This window comes from Vairimorpha ceranae (assembly GCF_000988165.1).
Source record: "Vairimorpha ceranae strain PA08 1199 chromosome Unknown NODE_339, whole genome shotgun sequence".
In the NCBI taxonomy this organism is placed as follows: Eukaryota; Fungi; Microsporidia; family Nosematidae; genus Vairimorpha; species Vairimorpha ceranae.
In genome coordinates, this window is record NW_020169634.1 from 1 (window position 1) to 1,247 (window position 1,247).

General features: G+C 23.9%; 2 protein-coding genes across 2 annotated transcripts; both read right to left on the reverse strand.

Annotated features, from left to right (window-relative positions):
* AAJ76_339000195 (hypothetical protein) lies at window positions 1-195 on the reverse strand (the record flags this gene model as incomplete). Its single annotated transcript, XM_024475229.1, has 1 exon — window positions 1-195. A coding segment is annotated over one exon (195 nt), but the record flags the coding sequence as incomplete, so codon positions are not given.
* Window positions 196-281: 86 nt separating this feature from the next.
* Window positions 282-545, reverse strand: AAJ76_339000545 (hypothetical protein; the record flags this gene model as incomplete). Its single annotated transcript, XM_024475230.1, has 1 exon — window positions 282-545. One exon carries the CDS (start codon window positions 543-545, stop codon window positions 282-284), a length of 264 nt encoding a protein of 87 aa, XP_024329399.1.
* Between the last annotated feature and the right edge of the window lie 702 nt (window positions 546-1,247).

Here is a 1,247-nt window from a genome sequence, read left to right on the forward strand (position 1 = left end):
ATTCTTTACTTTCTTAGGCGAACTTAAATCAGAAAGCATGTTGATTTGTGTAGAAAAATTATTTTGATTTATCATAGATATCTTTCTTTGGATATTGTTTGTATAAGAAAGGTCTATAGGGCTTAAAACATTATTGCAGTACTGGGAAGTATTAGTAAAAATGTTTTTAACTGCTGTATTTGTGCCGATTTCCATTAGATAATTCTGATCAATAAAATTTGCACTTTTTGTGTTTTGAGATACCTCTTCATTATCTTTACTTGGTATTGACAAAAATTTATCTATTTCGTAAGTATGTTGGTCATATTGTTCGTACGATAATCATCTAAACAGTGTTTTGAAGTCCTTTGTTTAGGTCCGACAACCAAATTATTTTCTATCTGCATTTCACCATTACATGATAAATCTTCAAATATTTTATTTTGTTGTGTATTATCTGCTGCGATAAAAATGTTACATAAATTACTGTAAAGTATGTTATTTGAATGATTTATATTAGAATCGTAGTTGTCCGTTGCAGAAATCAATAAAACGCAAAAAAACATTTTTAGGGGATATTCCTTTTTTCTAATTTATTTAAATATAAGAATTCTAACTACTTAGAAATTTTATTTAATAGACATTTTTGATTGTCGTAGTAGTAATAATTCTAATGCCACACAACACTTCAAATGTTTTTTTTGTAGCAATATTAATTTTATGACTATAATAAATGTAAAAAATAATTATTAATTATTTAAATAATTGAATAAATTAAAATTCACGGATTTTAAAAATTCAAAGACGTAATTAATGCGTTATGTTATTTACCGACAAACAAAAAATGTTACGTGTTTACAACAACAAATTAAAAATTGCGTCAAATAAAAATAATTACTCCCAATTATATGTTATTAACAACTTAACCATTACTAAATTAACACAAAATCAAAACGTAAACTTATAATAATAATTGTATCCACAGAAAAAAACACCCGCCTATTTGGATCCTAGATAAAAATTTAAGAAAATTAATTTTATTAAAATAAAATATAGGTGGTGTGAAGAAAATATCATTAAATTTAAAGCGGGAAACTTGGTTTTATAAAGATTGTTACTTTGAAAAATCAATAGCAAATAAAGTATTTTGTTATATTTTTTTATCTTTTATATCAATTTCTTCAATCATCATTAAATTGTAAAATTTTACAATCAGTTTTACCTTATTAAATGGCAATATTTCCACAACAATATAGACTAAAGTATTT